This window comes from Nelumbo lutea, chromosome 1 (genome assembly GCF_056320005.1).
Source record: "Nelumbo lutea isolate HS-2025 chromosome 1, American lotus-T2T, whole genome shotgun sequence".
In the NCBI taxonomy this organism is placed as follows: domain Eukaryota; kingdom Viridiplantae; phylum Streptophyta; class Magnoliopsida; order Proteales; family Nelumbonaceae; genus Nelumbo; species Nelumbo lutea.
In genome coordinates, this window is record NC_142684.1 from 10,364,416 (window position 1) to 10,383,672 (window position 19,257).

At 40.4% G+C, this 19,257-nt stretch overlaps 1 protein-coding gene and 1 non-coding gene across 2 annotated transcripts; both read left to right on the forward strand.

The window, feature by feature from the left end:
• Positions 1–11,767: 11,767 nt before the first annotated feature.
• Positions 11,768–13,818, forward strand: LOC148873473 (polygalacturonase-like). Its single transcript, XM_088965599.1, has 4 exons — positions 11,768–12,239; positions 12,770–13,059; positions 13,211–13,439; positions 13,600–13,818. The coding sequence occupies exons 1-4, from the start codon at positions 11,805–11,807 to the stop codon at positions 13,816–13,818; spliced, it is 1,173 nt and encodes a 390-aa protein (XP_088821725.1). The 5' UTR covers positions 11,768–11,804.
• Positions 13,819–15,568: 1,750 nt separating this feature from the next.
• On the forward strand, positions 15,569–15,674 carry LOC148873474 (small nucleolar RNA Z279/snoR105/snoR108). Its single transcript, XR_016105970.1, has one exon. It is a non-coding gene; the product is annotated as a small nucleolar RNA Z279/snoR105/snoR108 (small nucleolar RNA).
• Positions 15,675–19,257: the final 3,583 nt, after the last annotated feature.

Sequence of the window (19,257 nt, forward strand, 5' to 3'; positions counted from 1 at the left end):
AACCGACGTAGTTTCGGTTATGGTAGTTTCTAGAGAAGGATGTAGAACATAGAGACCGTTCTCTAGTTCCCCGTATGCGATGAATTTGTTGTTTCTTTTAATAGTAATCGTATTACTAAAGAAGACAGAATAACTATCTGCACACAGTTTTGAGACAGAAATCAAATTTCTCCTTAAATTTTGCACATAAAGACAGTCTTTCACTACAATTGTTCATTCTCTAAAAATTAACTCCACGGTTCCTATGGCCGCGGCTGCAACAGTTGCAGTAGTCCCCAAGTAGAGTGTGACTTCTCCTTCACTCAGCATTCTACTAACCTTGAACACCTGCAGTGAGTTACACGCATGAGTTGAAGCCCTGGAGTCAATACACCAGGACGCAGAAGCTACCAACAAATTGGTTTCTATAACACAAGTTTCAAAGTTACCTTTCTTGGATTACAGGTAGGCAGGACAGTTCCTTTTCCAGTGGCCGGTCTTCTTGCAGAAGTGACAGGCATCCGATGCTTTGTCTTTCTTCTGCTTCTTGCTCTTAGTGGCTTTCTTCTGAGGCTTCTTTGCCTTCCTCTTTCTCTTGCCTGTCTTGCCAGCTTCAACAAGCATGGCTACAGGCTCATCCTTTCTAATTAATTCTTCAGCTCTTTGCAACATATTGCTGAGCTCTTGTAAGCTGACATTCAGCTTGTTCATGTTATAGTTTATGATGAACGGATTAAAGGAAGGAGGCAAAGAGTTAAGGATAGCATCTATCTGGGTTGCAAGGTCCAGCCCGGATCCAAGAGCCTCCAGTTCGTTGATGTATCCCATCATCCGAAAACAATGGTCGTGAACTTGTTGATCCTTAGACATTTGTGCGGTCATGAACTGTTTCAAGACCTTTTGTCGAGTAGAACGATTCTGCTCTTCATACATTGTCCTGAGATTGTCCAATATGTCTTTGGCAAGTTCGATCTGATCGAACTGCCTCTATATCGGGTTGTCCAATGAGGCAATGATGTAACACTGGGCAAGGGAGTTTTTCTCCTCCCATTCTTGATAGCCTCTCCTTCGGGCCTCAGAAGCCCTATCACCCGGACGCTCCGGAGCAGGATTCTTTGTTACTTTGTCCAGCTTTTCAGAAGCTAAGACCAGCATAAGGTTCCTGTACCAGTCAGCATAGTTTGGGCCCTTCAGCTTGTTGTCATCAAACAGTTTTGCAAAAGATCCGTTTGCCATTTTCTGATAAAAGAGCAAACATCAGTCCACAACCTAATTTGATTCATGTTCATTTCATAGATATGGATTTTTAATCTACGATCCATTTCCATTTATTCATCTCTGAGATTTCCCTCATTTCTCAGTGACGGAGACCTAAACATACAATCTTGGTTTCTATGCCACCTTAATTAATTAATAAGGTTCAGTTTGGAAGGAGTATAAATATAAATATATAAAATGCAAAATCTTGTATTTTGTATGTATTTATACAGTACATATTTGTATTTGTTCTCCTTCCAAACTGAAATTAAAGAAATTGTTAAACACAAATCTCCATTACTATTTCGTATATATGTTAATAAAGAAGAAGCCCCCCAATTCACCTTATAATTAGTTTAATAGTGTCTATAGTTCTTAGTAAAGTACTTTTCATGTAATACATCGAATGTGGTGATGTGTTTGGTCCGCAACTAAAGGAATGCCGTTATAATAGGTTAGTTGAATTTAGTTGGCTGGATTACCTTAATCTCTACCCATGTGAACCAGTTGACTTAATGAAATTCTTTTGGTTCTAATCTTAATGCCTAATTTATCAACTTTTCCAATGCACTTTGACTCAAGGCAGTAAGCGTGGAACCTTAGAGGATGATGCAATGCAAATTTATTTGTACTGATGCAAAGTCATGATAATGCAAATGATTTCAATATAAATTATGATTTATTTTTATTTCACAATTTCCAAAACAAAGTTAAACCCAAAATTGCATTATTTTCATTTGCACTTCCAAGCATTTGTACTGGTGCAAATAAAATTGCACTGCAACCAAATACAGCCTAATGAGTATCTAAAAACCCAATTACTTAATTTGCTAATCAGAAACCTAAAATGTTTCTGTGCATGCTCTTAAGTACTTTGATTGAGTTGTCTGTAATCCAATTGGTTCAATATATGGCTCATTACTTGGTACATTCAAAGAAGGAAGAGACAACAGCATACCCAAATCTGTATTAGGCTTTCCACCCTAAATGCAGTGGGTCGTATCTTTGTGTTAATATATTAATTTGAGCATTAATCCACTTGCCATCTAATAAACTCTCTAGGGTCAACAGTATTCCAATTTAGGATTCCCCCATCCTATGCTGTCTCACAGACAGATAACTTTCAGTTCCCATAATTGTTTATGGTAGATGTGTTGGCATGTAGGTCAACAAACACCACACCTTGATTTCCACAAGCAACATAAAAGAAAATTTAGAAAAGCATTTCACAGACCAAGACTACCTTGTTACTCTGCCTTGATCTGCTAAAGATATAATAAAACATCATTTCTCTTCAAATAACTTTGGCTAGCTAGTCCCAAATATTAAGGGTCTGTTTGGTAAATTCAAAATTGAAATCTTTTGCAATGGGAATTGGAATATTGATCTATTTCCATAATTTTGTTTGGTTCAGACAGGAATGAGAATGAGAATTAGAATAAACTGGAATGGGATTTCATTGCGAGAGGAGAAGGGAATGGCCATTCCACCAAGAATGGAAATGGGATTCCGACTCCACCCAATCAAACACTTGAAATTGGAATGGCCCATTATGAATCCAATTTCAGACCTTTATTCCTGCAAATCAAATGGGCCCTAAGTAGTGCCCACATGAGAAATAAGTAAATAAAAACTGTAAATTATTTTGATTTTCCACTGGATGTGGATTTTGGATCAAGCTCAATTGAAATTAGGTGAGTACGACTTAGGAAATCTAAATGAAGCAATGATTCTAATGTATTTGTTTAACCAATTCTTTTGTTTTTCAAGATTGAATAGATTGCAGGGTTGAATGCGACCTCTATAATGCAATAGAAATTGCCTAAATGGACATTGAAAGCTAGCAATGGTGCTGATCATTGGCTTAAATTAAACAAAGAAAGAGGAAGTGCTAATTGTCAAGCCCCTTTATATTTAATTAAGCAAGAAGTAAAATTACAAACATAACTAAAGCAAAGCATGGAGGGAAGATTAGTTGGATCAGTACTCCCTGGTACGTACATCAACATTCAACAACAACCTAGCTAGCTCTAAATGCCATTCTCATTAATGCTTGTGCACATGGTACCTAATAATAATAAACTGGCATTGATTTATAGCTATCTAGTCAATGATTTATAGTTCACATGGCCAGCTTATAATTTTCTGTTAAGCAGCAAGTATTATTAATTAACAGGATCAATTAATCATCAAACTTATTGGTTTGCCTGCAATGATGTGCATTCAACTACCAAGAGGATATGATATGAGGAGGCTAAATTTCAAATTCCATTTCAACATTAATATGTCAACTACATATCAGTACGTAGTTTCAATACAAATAATAATAATAAGAGAGAGAGAGAGATATCACTATTTAATTTATTGATTATATGAATTAAATGACCTTATAATTAGGCCACAATGTTATAATCAAGCTGTGCAGCAACTTTAAAAGGCCTATATAGCCAATTTTAGTTCTATAATTGCTTGTCTAATTAACAGTTTGAATCAGCCATATGTCACCTTCCACGTGGCCAAAAGAAAAGAGGGCTGTGCCTAGGAGACAGTAGGAAACCTTTACTCTCGCTGTGGATATAATCAGTAAGAGTAAGTGTAAGATGAATCAGAACCCGAAATTAAGTTTTCATGTTGTTTATGGAATATAATATAGTGCCCTTTCTTGTAATTCACACGGTCATCTGACATGCACATCTGAGCGTACATTTGGAACATCTCCCGTACTTATTTTAAAGATGTTCCCGCTACATTACATGGTTGAGATGTTGTTTGGGGGCGTCCATGTGAATAGCAGAACCAATAAGAGAGAGTGGTCATAGGTAAACACACATGCATTCTCTTATTTAATTAAAAGTAAAATGATGTTACCAAGAAAAAATCATTCTATTTAGAAAGAAATGACTTTGGGCCTTTTGTCTTTCCATCCAAGTTTAGTTTAAATTATTGATACGTATGCATTGTATCGTATCGTATGTTTAGTTTCGGTATCAAAGTTTTTGAAGTGTTGATACCTATTGCATTGTATCTTATTGAAAGAGTGATGGAAAGTCAATGACATTACCTAGGAATCCATCCTAACAAACTTATGTATTGAATTAAAAATCAAAGAGGCATGATAAGTTTAAACCTTAAGCACGATTATAAGCAATGTTTTCAACCCATTAATTAATATTGACTCAGACCATAAGACTGTCCAAATCGTCGTCCAGTCTCTGTTCTATATTCGACTTTCATAAAACCCCCATATTGACTCAGAAATCCATCTATTGAAGCGATTGAGTCATTGATCTATTCAATCTAATCTCACCGGGTCACAACTTACACACTAAAAAATGTATGTATTGAAACTTGGGGGAAGGTCATAATTTTGTATTCAGTTACCAGAGTGGCCTCAATTTTCATTTTGTATCATTTTAACGATAAATTAAATTAAAGAGTAACCCAACCCAATGTAGTATTGCAGTTTATATATTGAAGGGATATGAATAAGTAGCTCAGCATTTACATTAATTCTTGAATACAAAAAGCGATATATCTCAACACTTGCAAGAAACAAGGGGACCGGCCGGATCTATCTCAACACTTGTGGTGGATTGGGTTTTTAACGTATCTGGTCCTAATCTTGCGCTTGAAGTAGCTTTATTTCATTGCATGAAAACGAATTAATAAAAGGGAAAGGAGGGGTCGGAGGAGACATTTTTAATATGTCGGTCAAATTAATTAGTTGCACCGGGGATAACTCGTTACCTCTTTGGTTGCAGCTTCAGTAATCAATCAAACGCTTTGAGTGGAATTCTCGTACGTGCATGCATGCTGTATCTTTTTCTGGGAAACGGTGAATCAATGCCCTTTTGCTTTCATTATGGGGTTATTAGATAAATGATTTTTAATTGCTTTCTCCATAATTAAACATGATTCTTGTTTTTTTGCTTAGGTAACTATGGCCTTACCTTTTTGTTTGGCCTGCTCAGGTACAACTCCTAGCTCTTTTAACACTCATCAAATTTCAGAATTCAGATTACTCAAATGATTATGTGGGGGTCTCACTCTCACATTGTTTGGGTCTCACCTTATCTTGTAAGACTTGGACCAGACCTGATGGTTGAACCGGTGACCCATGGCGACCTTTTTGACTGCTGGTTAAATGATGATTTTCACGGTTTGAATAAGCTAATTATAGGTTAACCAGTAAAATCGTGACCCTCTGAGCAATACTGCTTTATGTCCACTCTGATTTTACATTGGGCCAAATAGGAATTAGTGTTTTAAAAAGTAATTAAGAGTGGTTCTACTGGAACAAAGGGTTCAATCAATGATATCATGAATAAAATAAAATAAAATATGTTAAAATGATTAACATTTAGTATATATTCATCATATTAAACGAAAAATGAGTGTGATAGGTATGGATTTTTGAATAAAAATGTGAATAAAAAGAAAAGGCAAAAAAAAATACATGACACATGACCTGCAAACGAGGTAAAACAATTCAATGGTTCAATTGACTAGATTGCTATTACATTGACCAAGCCAACATTTTTTTTTTTGTAATCGAATGGTTTGGAATAAAAGCAATGTTTTCAATCTGTCATTGATCTAGATAGTTGAACTGTTTGAACCATCACTTGATTTCTTTTCTGGATTTATTTTTTCTAAACATTGACCAAAATTTGTTAAATTGGTCAAAACCCATTTGGCTAGAAATTGAACCATTGATCCATTTGACTTGATTACTAGGTCATGGGTTATACTTACATATCATTACCGTTTTGGTTATATAAATATATAAACAAGCAAATATATATATATATATATATATATATATATACCCATAACTTTGTACCCTATTATCCAATTGGGATGATTTTTTTCTTTTTTTATTTTGTATAACTATTCAAGATGTATGTGTCCCAAGGTGCCGTGCCTTGCTAATTTTGCCAGAAGAACCCCCACTTTTTATTCTTAAAATCCCCATTTTTAGCTTTTGATCCAAGATCTATTTTTTAAATGGTCCAACCATCAATTGTGATTACATGTTAAAAACACTGTTGTTTATTGAATAAGTTGGCCTGGGTAAGTTTCTGTAGCTCCATTTCCAAATCTGTTCATATTAGCTTTTTCTTTATGTCTTCTAGCAAAATCATTAATTCAATTCAGTGGTTTAATACATAAGAGGAAATAACATTACAAAGGAAATCTGGTGGTAAAGACCAAGTGATAGACCTAGGAACCACGAGAGCGTGATCGACGTGCCACCTTATGCTGCAGTTAGTGACTCCCTCATTGAACCTACTTGCTTTTCTGATGCAAATAAGAATGAAAATTGGAGAAAAGCCATGGGAGCCGAATTTATGCCTTACTCCGGAATAACACTTGGACCCTTGTGCCTTATAAATCCGAGATGAATGTAGTGGGTTGCAAATGGGTGTTTCGCATCAAATACCGACCTGATGGTTCTATTGACAAATATAAAGCCCACTTAGTGGCCAAAGGATTTCATCAACATGAAGGGGTGGATTTCAAAGAGACTTTCAGCCCAGTAATTAAACCAACTGCTATTAGAGTGGTTCTTTCACTTGTTGTCTCGTGTTAGTAGCCCATTCGTCAAATTGACATTCAAAATGCTTTTCTACACGGGGACATTCATGAAACCGTCTACATGAAACAACCGCCAGGATTCATTCACTCTGATTTCCCATCCCATGTATGCAAATTACAAAAATCGTTATATGGGCTAAAGCAAGCCTCACGAGCCTGATATCACAAACTCATGGGATTTCTTCTACAGAATGGTTTCTCCGCATCGAAGGCTGATGTTTCTCTCTTCATTAAGCATTGGGATAATCACATCCTCTTGGTTCTCATTTATGTAGATGACATATTGGTCACTGGGTCTGATACGGGGTCCATCGCCTCTCTCATTCAATCCATGAGCTCCATCTTTGCTGTTAAGGACTTAGGTGATCTTCATCACTTTCTTGGTTTGGAAGTTCATCGGCACTCTACTGGCATTTTTCTCTCCCAACGGCGATACACTATGGATCTCTTACGTCGTGCCAAGATGGATGGTGCCAAGCTTATATCCACCCCTATGTCTGCTTCTTGCAAGCTCAGTAAGTCCTCTGGTGGTCCAATCTCTGATCCTTTGTTATTTCGCAGTATTGTGGGTGCCTTGCAATATCTTACCTTCACAAGGCCTGACATTGCCTTTGCTGTAAGCAAATTATGCCAATTTCTGCACAATCCTCTCTCGAAACATTGGATGTCGCCAAGAGGATCTTACGCTATCTGAAAGTCACTCTCCCCTTTGGTCTCCACTTCTCTCCATCAGAAACTCTACGATTACAGGCCTTCTCTGATGCAGATTGGGCTGGGTGCCTAGATGACCGACGCTCTCAAAGTGGATTCTGCATTTTCATGGGTCATAACCTCATATCTTGAACATCCCGCAAGCAATCTACAGTCTCCCGTTCTAGCACCGAATTCGAATATCGGTGCTTAGTCACATGTGCCTTTGAGTTGGTCTTGCTCCGCTCACTCTTTACTGAACTTGGACTCTCCTTCATCCCACCACCTATTCTGTGGTGTAATAACTTGGGCACCACCTATCTCATTGCCAACCCGGTGTTCCATGCTCGCACCAAGCACATCGAAATAGATTTTCATTTTGTACATGAGCTTGTGCAACAAAAATGTATCATGGTGCAGTTTATATCCAGCAAGGATCAAACAACAGATGCTCTTACGAAGCCTCTCAGTTCATCCCGGTTCTGCTTACTGCACTCCAAACTGAAGGTTGCAGCACCCCCCTTCAGTTTGTGGGAGGGTGTTGAGGATAACAGCTACAGCTCACAAAGCTCTTCGGTCACGATAAGTCTTGACTCATCGAGATAAACTCTTGTTATCTCACTCCTCAAGATAAACTTCTGTAAACTCTATCTATAGCTGTAACTTATCATCATCTCTGTTCTATCTATAATTGCACAAACCAATCAAAGGCTGCCAAGTGTATATAGCTTACTGCTCTATAAATATCAGTAGCTCAATGCTCATCATTGTCGAGCCATAGCCTTTTCTCAGACTCCCCTTGTGTTCTATCTCCTACAAATGGAAAATAATTTTGGAATTGATTAAATAAATAGCTAAATAACATATTTAAAAAGAAGGGGAAACTATATAACAACTGTAATGAGGTGCCCTCATTCTTTAATCTATTTCTGATATTTTTCAATTTTTATTTTAATATTTTTTTGTCTTAAGTATTAATCCTCGATTTAACACGAGTAGCAAACAAAAAAACAGAAAAAAAAAAAAAAACTATGAGAAGAATCAAATGTGCGTGATGAATCAATTTTTGGTGATGTATCAATTTTTTGTGCTAAGTACCTCATCATTTGGTTTGCTTCCAAGTGGTTGATGACTCAGAGGCCGAAGTGAACTTTTGTTGGATGAGGACCTGGATGTCAAGCTGACTAGGCCGAGCTGGGGGCAGATTAGGTGCCGAGTTAACTGGGCCGAGCTGGGCAGGTTAGGTGTCGAGTTGACTGGGTTGAGATAGGCAAGTTAGGTGACGAGCTGATCAGAGTGCTGAGCTGCTTATTAGGTGTCGAGTTGCCTGGTGGCGACCTGGATTGATTGTTGAGCTTCATAATTCTTTAGAGACCTGCAAGGAATCAATGTCAGAGGACCCAGGGTGGCTAACCAGGTAAGGTCGCTCCGATGCTTAAGTCAGTACTCTCGGAGTAGACAACGAGCTAAAAATCACAAAGTATGAGAGCTAGAATATGCTTATTTGCCCCCTATGCCATTGGGGCCGGTGCCTTTATATAGGCATAGTTTGGCGTGGGCTTCATGCACCGCATCCGATATTTCCGAGAAGTCGTCTAAGTGGTCCGAGATTCCCTGAGGCAACCGCCATGCACGTTGACCACCCTCCGGATCGTTCGGTACGTGGGCCAACTTTCAAGGATCGTGGGAAGTCTCGCAGGTCGCCAAGTCGCCAGGTCGGCACCTGTGCCAGGCCGCTAGTTCAGCGCCTGTACCAGGTCGCCAGGTCGGCGCCTGTGCCAGGCCGCCAGTTCGGCGCCTGTGCCAAGCCGCCAGGTTGGCGCCTATGCCAGGCCACCAGTTCAGCGCCTGGGCCAGGCCACCAGTTCATGCCTGTGCCAAGCCGCCAGTTTGTGCCTAGGCCAGGTTGCCAGGTTGGCGCCCGTGCCAGGCTGCCAGGTCGCGCCTGGGTTAGGCCGCCAGGTGGGACACCATCAACTTGACTAAGGCAAGTTGTTGCCTAAGTGGTTCTAGGTGTCACCTATTTGTTCCGAGGTGCCATGTGTCACAATATCATTGGAGGGCCAAATCCGCCCTCATCATTTGCCCCCCACTCCCGAGCTGAAAGTAACTCGACGAAGGGAGTAGATTGCTCCTTTTGGTCTGAAAAGACTAATTCGATGAGCAAGTAAGTGTCGATTCAATTCCTTAGGCTCTGGGAGTGACTCGCAGTCCACTATCCATACCCTTGATTTTGCCCATGGCGAAGAGGCGACTGGGTCTTATGTGGTGCCAAAGTCTTTGCCAGTTCGGCACTTTAGCCCTTAGGCTCTACGAGTGACTCGTAGTCCACTCACCTTGATCTTTGATTTTGCCCATGGTGAAGAGGCAACTGGGTCTTATGTGGTGCCAAGGTCTTTTATCAGCTCGATACCTTAGAGCTACGGCCGCGCTGCATCAGCCTCGTTAGTGACGTCGATTACCCACTCCTACAAGAAGCTACTAGGAGCTCGACCTACGTGGGTAGCACTATTGACTTTAGGTCACCAGCTCACACGGGAGCCTTGGAAGGCTCGACCGGCAGGGGCATTCATGTAGTCTGTTGGCCGCCTACTCCCGCGGAAGCCACAAAGAGCTCATCTTTGTAGAGGGTACCTCGCGAAGAGGACTGAAGAGGCTTTATCTGAGTTGAAATAAAGTTGGTAGAGCTTCTTAGTCTGTTGGCCATCAACTTCTTGCATAGTCTTTGAGTTCATAAAAAATGGAAACTAGAAAGTGAGAGCTTTTAGTTTCTAAAAGGTGAGAACTTAGCTTTCTCGAAGAAGAGGACTAAACCTTTCGGAGGATGAGAACTTAGCTTTTTGTAGCGTTTCCCACATATGACGCCAATTGATGGATCAATTTTTGGTGATGTATCAATTTTTTGTGCTAAGTACCTTGTCATTTGGTCTGCTTCCAAGTGGCCGATGACTCAAAGGCCGAAGTGAACTTTTGCTAGATGAGGACCTGGATGTTGAGCTGACCAGGCCGAGCTGGGGCAGATTAGGTGTCGAGTTAATTGGGTCGAGCTGGGCAAGTTAGGTGCCGAGCTGATTGGGCCGAGTTAGGCAGGTTAGGTGACGAGTTGACCAGAGTGTCGAGCTGCCTATTAGGTGCCGAGCTGACTAGAGGGCCGAGCTGCCTATTAGTTGCCGAGCTAACCAGAGGGCCGAGCTGCCTGGTGGTGAGCTGGATTGATTGTTGAGCTTCGTAGTTCTTTAGAGACCTGAAAGGAATCAATGTCAAAGGATCCGAAGTGGCTAACCCGGCGAGGTTGGTCCGATGCTTAAGTCAGTACTCTCATAGTAGACAGCGAGCTAAAAATCACAATGTATGAGAGCTAGAATATGCTTATTTGCCCCCCTATGCCATTGGGGTTGGTGCCTTTATATAGGCATAGTTTGGTGTGGGCTTCATGCACCGCATCTGAGATTTTTGAGAAGTCATCTAAGTGGTCCGAGATTCCCTAAGGCAACCGCCATGCACGTTGACCACCCTTCGGATCGTTCGATACGTGGGCCAACTTCCAAGGATCGTGGGAACTCTCGCAGGGCACCAGGTCAGCGTCTGTGCCAGGCCGCCAGGTCGGTGCCTGTGCCAGGCCACCAATTCGATGCTTATGCCAGGCCACCAGTTCACGCTTGGGCTAGGCCACCAGTTCTCGCCTAGGCCAGGCCGCCAGTTCGCGTTTGGGCCTGGCTGCCAGGTCGACGCCCGTGCCAGGTCGCCAGGTCGCGCCTGGGTCAGGTTGCCAAGTCGCATCTGGGCCAGGCTGCTAATTCGTGCCTGGGCCAGGCCTCCAGTTCGCGCCTGGGCCAGGCTGCCAGATGGGACACCATCAACTTGGCTTAGACAAGTTATTGCCTAAGTGGTTCCGGATATCACCTACTTGTTCCGAGGTATAATGTGTCACAATATCATTGGAGGGCCAAATCCGCCCTCATCAGTGCACTCTATAAATTTAGTTTTTTTTAGTTTTTTTTAAAAGGAAGAGAAAAGGTTGTGTCACGGTCTTGTTCCTTGGCAAGGCAGTTAATAAATATAAAATGTCACCGTTTCGGCGCTGCTTTTCTTCCGATTTCCGATTTCACCCAATTCAAATTAAACATCGTTATTATCAATTTATCATTAACAAAGTAGTCATTTTCCTCCTATAAATACCCACAAATCGATGCGTATGAGCACATCTTCATCCATTCTCCACGGTTCAACTTTCATCTCTCTCTCTCCATCCCTCTCTCAGACGATAGAGCCAACAGAAAATGGCAAAGCAGAGCATAACATTTATTCTTTTACTTCTCTTCGTCTTGTTGTATCGAACATCAGCAGGTTCAGTCTACAATGTAATCCAGTTGGGGGCCAAACCAGACGGACAAACTGACTCAACGAAAGCTTTTCTCAGTGCTTGGTCAGGGGCCTGTGGATCAGCCAGTCCGGCCATGATCTACGTCCCAAGAGGAAGGTATCTGCTCAAACAGGCCACCTTCGGTGGCAATTGCAAGAACTCCGCCATCACCATTCGTATCGACGGAATCCTCGTCGCTCCTTCCGACTACCGTGTCCTCGGCAACGCCGACACCTGGCTTATGTTCCAGGGCGTCAACGGCGTCACACTCAACGGAGGAACCCTCGATGGAAGGGGAACCGCTTTGTGGGCTTGCAAAGCTACGGGGAAGAACTGCCCAGACGGAGCTACGGTAAGTTGTCATAGGTTTTTCCGGTATCATATCATATCACAGAAATACATATTAGTGAAAGACCAAAGTGCCCTCGTACAATATGGTTCTTAAGGGTTTTTTAGTAATTTTGTTATACTCCCTTTCTTTAACGGGTTAACTGCCCTCTAAATCCACGACTACGAGGTCCATGACTGGACCGGTGTTTAGTTTAGACTTTAGAATTGACTTTCAAAAGACACGAAAGTCAAAACCAAAAGATCAAGACCAAAAGTTTTGATTCGTTCAGTTGTTGGGGTCCACATTAAGAGCATTGAAAGGTGCTGATTTCACAATTGTAGGAAACAGTGTTACTAAGGGCAGCATAGTAGCCTGATCCAGTCACGATTCAACCACATCGTGTATTCACATTATAGGCACAGAGTCTGATCTAGTGTAGTTCCAGGGTTAGAAGCCTAGAAGTAGAATGCTAAATCCAACGGCTAGGCCGTCTGTGGCTCAGAAATCTACAAATTGAAGCTGACGTACATAGTTCCTGTGTGGCTCTGCAGACTTTGACATTTGTGAACTCTAAAAACATCGTGATCAACGGATTGTCGTCGATCAACAGCCAGATGTTCCACATTGTGATCAACGGCTGCCAAAATGTGTTCATGGGAGGGGTGATGATCACGGCCTCCGGCGACAGCCCCAACACCGACGGCATTCATGTTCAGTTGTCGACGGGTGTCACGATCATGAGCACCGGCATCAAGACCGGCGATGACTGCATCTCGATCGGCCCCGGTACGACCAACTTGTGGATAGAAAACGTGGCATGTGGTCCCGGACACGGCATCAGGTGAATTTTTAGTTTTTATTATTTGCTTGGGTGGGCCGTGGGCGCTCATAAGCTCATTCCCGGTGAAAATACAATGAAAATCAACCGCACAAGATCATTTCCCTTCTAAAGAGGAAAAGACTAACGTGTGCATGGGTGCGCTTTGTTGCAGCATTGGTAGTCTTGCAAAGGATCTGAACGAACAAGGAGTGCAGAACGTGACAGTTAAAACCGTTATTTTTACGGGTACCCAAAATGGGGTGAGAATCAAGTCTTGGGGAAGGCCCAGCAATGGGTTCGTTAGAAAAGTGCTTTACCGAGATGTCTTGATGAAGAATGTCCAAAACCCCATTGTTATTGATCAAAATTACTGCCCTCGCAATGAGAGTTGCCCTGGTCAGGTACGGTCCTACAAGGGTATATTTGGAAAAACAATTACTTCTTTAGCCCACTTCAGGTTTACATTTTACAAGTGCAAAAGCAGGCCCATAGGCCCATAATATAATCTTCTGAGTTCTGATGAGCAGCAATATATTTAATTATTTATTGATTGATTCACAGGTTTCTGGCGTAAAAATCAGTGACATAACATACAAAGGAATCCACGGGACATCGGCAACTGCAGTGGCTATAAAATTTGACTGTAGTCGGACGAACCCCTGCAGAGGGATCAGACTAGAAGACGTAAAGCTCACCTATCCGAACCAACCGGCCAAATCGTCTTGCACCAATGCAGACGGTTCAGCTTATGGTTTGGTTGAACCATCGAGTTGTTTGTAGAACAAAAGCATATAAATATAAATATATATGTAGAGAGAGATTGAAAATTTGAAACTAAAGATTGTTCACGAGTCTGGTTTTGGAGCCAACCCCATGATGCAAATTGTAATAGTAGTTACATATATATGTATACACAAATCTTGTGAAGTCGATTTTAGAAAACAAAAAGAAAAAAAAGAATTTATGAAGTTGTTGTTCTCTTTCCCCTTGATTATATTCCATCTATTTCCTGGTTTATAGATAAATAGGCTAAGTACCAAAGTAGAAGGTGGGAGCTGGTTCAGCTGGTAAAGCATGATGAAGCAGTACTTCTCATATACATGGCTAGGCCCATGGAAGCCATTCACTTAGGCTGTGTTTGGTTTGAAAGAAAGGGAAAGATAGGGAAACCTATACAAGGTTTACCAAATACAGCCTTAATGACACACGGTCAAGCCTGTGATTGCCAAATTGTTCGCTTTTCCAAATTCCAGTCCAAAACTTTTGGAAATAAAAGTATACCCATGATCCATTGCAACTTTAATAAAAGAATTTTTAGGGCTGGTGAATGTTAATTGGGCTTTAACTTATTAATGGGATGGGCTAAAATATGGGCTCCAACTTGGGTACATCCATTGGCTAAGGAGATCTATTTAGAATTGCTCTGTGAATAGATACAAAAATGCCTATAACCAGGTTGTATTGTATGTATAGACAACGGGACTGCATTTTTGAGCACTCAATTTGGTTATTGCTGCTTCTGGATTGATTGGGAGAACAGGGCACTAGGGACTAGGGAGGAAAAATGGAATCCAGAAAGTGTTTCTTACTAAATGAAATATTTATCTCTATTTAACAGATGATTACAGGCTCTTCAATTTGGGACTGATGCCAATTTCTCAGAAATCGGTACCACTTTAGAGCCACATAATGATTCAAAATTTGCTGATTATTTTGGTGTTTGGTTGGCCAATTTAGAGAAATCGACAAATAGGTTAGAAAACAATTAAGAAAGTTGGGTTGAAAAGAGAAATCAGAAAATTCAATGTTTCCTCTTTTCAGGCCGATTTTGATTATTTTGGATGATGTGGCATCTCATTGGAGGAACCAACATGATTCCCAAACAGATCCTTAAATGCTTTCCAAGTAAATTGCTTTCAAGTGTTGGTGCAAAAGAAATGTAGTTTTATGACCTTATCAGAAAAAAAAAAGATGGCTTAGTTTTCATCTGTGATGGTGATAATCAAAATTATGATTAGTTCTCTCTCTTGCTGACATAAATCAAACAAATGTCCAACTAGTGGATGACCAAAATGTGATAATGATGGTATGCTTAATAGATTCTTCAGTGCCTCAATGTATTTGGGCAATTGTTATACAATGTTAACACTTTATTTCTTCTATAAAAATAGTCCTGTGTCTCAGATCTCCATTGATATCTGTCTAAAAAGTTAAAATTCTTAAACTGGGTAGTGAGTAGAAGCTGTTTGTTCAGGATCCTATTGGCCAAGTAGGCCCAAGCTAGAGGTTTCCTTCTGTAAAATTGGAGAAATCATATGGACATTAGAATCGTAAGAAGCGAAGGGTATGTTACTTTATGTGAAGTCACTTTTGTTAAACAAAAGGAGGTATAATAATTTGCTTGTAAGAAGTTTGAGAAATATGAACCGAGAGTCCCACATCGAGAAGAAAGGAGGGAAATGCGGAGGTGCAGGTGTTATAAATCTATGGACCCATGAGGTAAAGAGGCCTGATCCTTCAGGCAGTTAACGGGATATGATGAGTGGTTAAAACTCGCTTGTTCTCTGCGAGAGGAGTGTCCGCCCCAAGCCTGGTTACGACAACCGGAGCGCTCCGATGTATACCAATCTGATCCCCATATGTGCCTTTATAATACGCAATGGCATTGGTGCCTCTTTCAAATTCTCGTTGCTACGAGGGCTCATGACACCCCCTCCCCCCCAACCTAGCCTCTTCTAAATCATTGGACCTCTTCCTTCACAAAGGATTTCATGGCATTGGTGCTTCTTTCAAATTCTCGTTGGACCTCCTCTGACTACAAGGGTTCAACTTGTGTGGGCCCATCTTGAGCATAATGTGACCCAACTCTTGGGTCTGAGTTTTTGGGCTACGGCTGGGCCAGGGCAAAAAAGCTTTGGTCTGACTTAAACTTCTATTGGGCTTGGATTGAGGCCTTAATGTCATGCCCATAAGTGTCCATATCATTTATATAGACACTTTATCTCCTACTTCCTGCCTCCTATATGAGTGTCTATATAAGCTTAAGCTTCAGAAAATTCTGGTGGGGGGAAGCTAATGATTCAAAAAAGGCAAAATGGATTTGGTGGAACCAGGTTTGTAAAAACAAGCAGGATGAAGGAGATTTATATGCCTTCAATTTGGTACCGTTGGCAAAAAACAAGCAGCATGAAGGAGATCTATATGCCTTCAATTTGGTTCCGTTGGCAAAGTTGGCTTGAAAATTGTTAAAAGCCAAACACTGATGACTGGGAGGATAGAAAGATATTAGAAACTGACATAATATGGAAGGTCAATAAAGGAGAAGGATTGATGTGTGGGCACCGTTTTCTAGTTTGCCGGTTCAACCGTTGTGGTCCAACGGTTTGACCCATGATGTCATAAATAAATAAAAAAAAAACAAAAATATTTATATATAATAAATATAAAAAATACACAGAAAAATAACAACATGAAAAAATAAAAATATTAAAATACAGAAAATACAAAAAAATACAGAAAAAATTCCAAAAAATACAGAAAATTACCATGTGGCTTCTTTTATATAAAACAAATAAAAGAAGTTATAATGACAAAAATACCCCTGCCACCAATATAAAAAGAAAAAAAACCCAGCACAACTAGCTAATGACAGAAAAATAACATCAATAATAGATAAACAAATGGGACCACAAACTGATCAGCCCTTTTCTCAAAATTGTGCTTTCACCTCCAATTTAGCTAGAGTAAGCCAAGGGATTAACAGCCCTCAAAATCCATTGAGTCTTCGACGTCTTCATTCATGGACTGAATCAGACGGATCAGAAATGAGACAGTTTTTTCTGTCATATTGATGGGTGATGACATGACAGATCCAAAACATTCAGCCTCATCAGACATCATTCCCCCAGCAGAATGGGCAAAGTAGATATTGTAAAAGTGACGGAGGAAGGCTTGAGGATCCTTCTCTGATAAGTCTTCAAGATAATGAGCATAAGATAACCCAGGAGATGATGGCTCTGGAATGATATGGCCTTGCTCCTTGAACCACTCCAAATCCTTGGTTAATTTCTTAGACCTTTCCAAACCAGTATTTCTGAAATCGGTATCTGAAACAAAGCATCAAGAAGGCTTAGACACAGAATAGATCAGGCATCATCATTCACCCCAGCGTTACCAGGCATCATCATTCAACCCAACTATAGCTATCTATTCTGCACATCTCTAAAGTCAACAAGTTTCAAAATATCTTTTTGTTAGGAAAAATTTGAGATGGGGAGGATGAATGTGGGATTCAATCCCAGGTTAATAGGAAATACATCTTATGACTTTACCAGATGAGCCAGCTGCACCTTCACAATCAGAAAAATCATTCATGAAACCTAGGTAAAGATAACTTAATTTGGCACTTCCATTCCAAAAAGTGTTTTCAACAACTGGAGTTCTAGGCAAATTAACTACTATCAAACTTGTGAAACCAAAACGAGTCAAGGAAATGTCCAATTACAACCCTTTGGATAAACGATTGCTTATGCTAATATTTGACTAAATGTTCAGAAGCTGTACAAATATGATAATTTCTAATCCCTTGATGACTTAAATCTTGGAATCTGCATAACAGCTTCTAGCTACATCATACATGCACGTGTATTTATGCCATAGTTGTCTGTATCAAGAAAACAAACTACCAGAGATACCACGTATTTGAATGAACTTCTTTTACCAAATAATACTGAAACCTCTGACCTTATTGACAAGCCTCACAATTATCTCTTTCAGGACTCTATCATTTGCCTCCTCTCTAAGGTAATACCAATTCATCAGGATTTGGAGAATGCATCTACAGAATAACTTCAACCTGTCTTCAATATGAGGGTTTCCATAAAAATCTTCTGTTCTAATGATAAAATACCATAGGTCCAACTCTCCAAGTATCCAACCAAACTGATGACATATATGATTATTAACAGAAAATGGCAGAGCAGAAATTAATTTAAATTTTGAATTTAATCAAAACTTCAATTCATTAGCTATCTTTAACATATGAGTTTTTAAAACTTAAAAGGGTAAGAAATGAACTTACGAGTCAACGATAATGATGTTGGAACCTTTGTTAATTTTCTTGAGGTACGAAATCTTCAGAGCAGCTATTGTTGAAGTGGATAGACTGGAAGAAAACTCTCAATTATGAGAAGAAGATAGAAGAAGGAGAACTAAGACCACAATGGAGTTTGATAAATTATCATTCCAAGAGGAAATTAAATGGAGGCAGAGATCAAAATGCTTGTGGCTGAAGGAAGGTGAGTTACAATAACCTCCCTGATACAAAAATACTTCTGATGGGTGACAATAACCTCTTCGAAAAAAAAAGAAGAAACAAATACTTTTGATGAGTTACAATAACCTCCCTGATACAAACAACTTTCCAACAGGTTTCATTGCAAATTTTCCATACAAGAATACCCAAATTCTAATATCACCATCTCAAATGTTATCAACTTGTTACAATTTTGGATCTACATCTTTTTCTTTTTTTATAAATTTTTTCGAGCAAAAAATTCAAAAAAAATTAAGCAAGATTAAATAAACAAAGAATTAAGCAAATCAATTAAAAAAATCAATTAAATCATAAAAAATTCAGAAAACAAAAAATTATACCTTTAGGGTTTCACTGCTGAGTGCCGGTAATGGTGGTGTGGCAGTGGGTTCGCCGCTGGTGGGCACGGGCAGTCAGGCTTGGTCGCAGGCAAGTTGCCGTTGCAAGCCTGCAAGTGCTGCTCCAACTCGCAGACAGTGGGCTTGCTTGCCAATGCCCAATGTTGAGTGTTGAGTGCCACTGCAAATTTGTCGGACAACCGCTGCAAGCTTGTGGTCCGCCACTGCAAGTGCTGGTGAGTCTTTTCAGTTTTCGCCGTCGGACGCCACTGCAAGTGCTGGTGAGGGTGAGTCTTTTCGTCACTGCAAGCTCGTTGGTCACCGTCGGTCAGTGTGTGTCGCTGTCAGACGCCGGAGGTGATGGCTGCCACAGGTGGTCGATCGGTAAGGTGTGAGGGTTGAGAGGATTGAGGAGGGGACTCGGGAAGGGTTAGAAATTCTAACCCTAAAGCTAAAGGGAGTAAGGGATTCGAACTGGGTTGGGATATAATAGGTATTTTATTTTTTGGTTTTCTTATTTAAAACATTGAAAATAAAAATACTAACCTGTGAACCGCTAACCGGGTC